The 1058-nt window shown below is 43.1% G+C and overlaps 1 protein-coding gene across 2 annotated transcripts in view; it reads right to left on the bottom strand.

The window, feature by feature from the left end:
* Positions 1-1058, bottom strand: part of LOC127158970 (cytosolic phospholipase A2 gamma) — a 74897-nt gene extending 73839 nt beyond the window's left edge. For both annotated transcript variants that reach the window (XM_051101912.1, XM_051101914.1), the window contains exon 1: positions 949-1058. In XM_051101912.1, coding sequence (XP_050957869.1) covers positions 949-991 — 43 coding nt within the window. In that variant the 5' untranslated portion in view covers positions 992-1058. The remainder of the gene's footprint in view (positions 1-948) is intronic.

Genomic DNA, 1058 nt, shown 5'->3' with positions numbered 1-1058 from the left:
TGGCTGCCAAAGCTGGAGTTTCCCACAAATGCTCCAGTGAGGGAATAACCTGCTTCATGTGGACTGATCTCAAACCAGGAATCTGCAGACAGAAAACACCATCAGCTGACATGAGCACAACAACTCACTTTAATTCTTTCAGACACACACCAGCACAGACCTTTGTTGTCCTTGCACTGTTTGCATTGCTTGTCGATCACTGTGTAGATGGGAAACGGGTCTTTACTGTGCTGGTCCCGCTGCTCTGAGAGTTTGTGTTCGTCAATCTGAAGAGAATATATATATATATATGTAACATCTCAGAGAAACTAAAGAGTAAAAAAATATTTAAAAATTAATTACCAATTCAATCTCAGCTATGCTTAAGTTTAGTTTAGTTACTGTTACAATCACTGGCTGGAGTGCCCTCGTTACTAGAGGCCACTCCATCCCAGACTTCTACCACTCAAGGACTTCATTTCCCATAATCCTTTGCCAGGACTTATCAGCACTCAGGGCTGCCACGCCAAAGCCTCCGGCCTTAAGGGTTGTCAGGCCACAGTCTTGAGCCATCACGGTTAGCCTGATGAACCTTTTGTCTGTTTTTGCTCTGTTGTTATTGTTTGGAATGATCATCTGTGTTCTGACCTGTGCCTGCTTTTGGACTCTCTTTGTGTTACCCTTTATTAAATGCACTGCATTTGGATCCTCTACCTTTGTGTCATGGAGTAGTTCATGACAGATACATTAGTCATTAAATCTCAGATTTCCAATGTGGTCTCAAGACTTTGGAACCAACTGCAAGTGTGTTTCCTATAGCAAAGGATGGTGAATAGTTGTGATTAGTTACAAACCTCTTTCACATATGTTGTGACGGCCATCACTGCCCAGACATCAGTCAAGCTGAAGTAATCTTTCCCATAGTAATATTTCTTCAGTTTGGCAGATAAAGGATGCAGTCCAGAAGACCCACTTTTTTGAGCTGAACCAGTGATCCCAGCAAACCCACCATGGCTCTTTGTCCTCCTCCAGAACCCAGTAATGCAATGTTTGGCACCTCATCCTGAAACACACACAGT

The sequence above is a fragment of the Labeo rohita genome, unplaced genomic scaffold (genome assembly GCF_022985175.1).
Source record: "Labeo rohita strain BAU-BD-2019 unplaced genomic scaffold, IGBB_LRoh.1.0 scaffold_182, whole genome shotgun sequence".
Taxonomy (NCBI): domain Eukaryota; kingdom Metazoa; phylum Chordata; class Actinopteri; order Cypriniformes; family Cyprinidae; genus Labeo; species Labeo rohita.
This window is presented reverse-complemented; position numbering and strand designations above follow the sequence as displayed.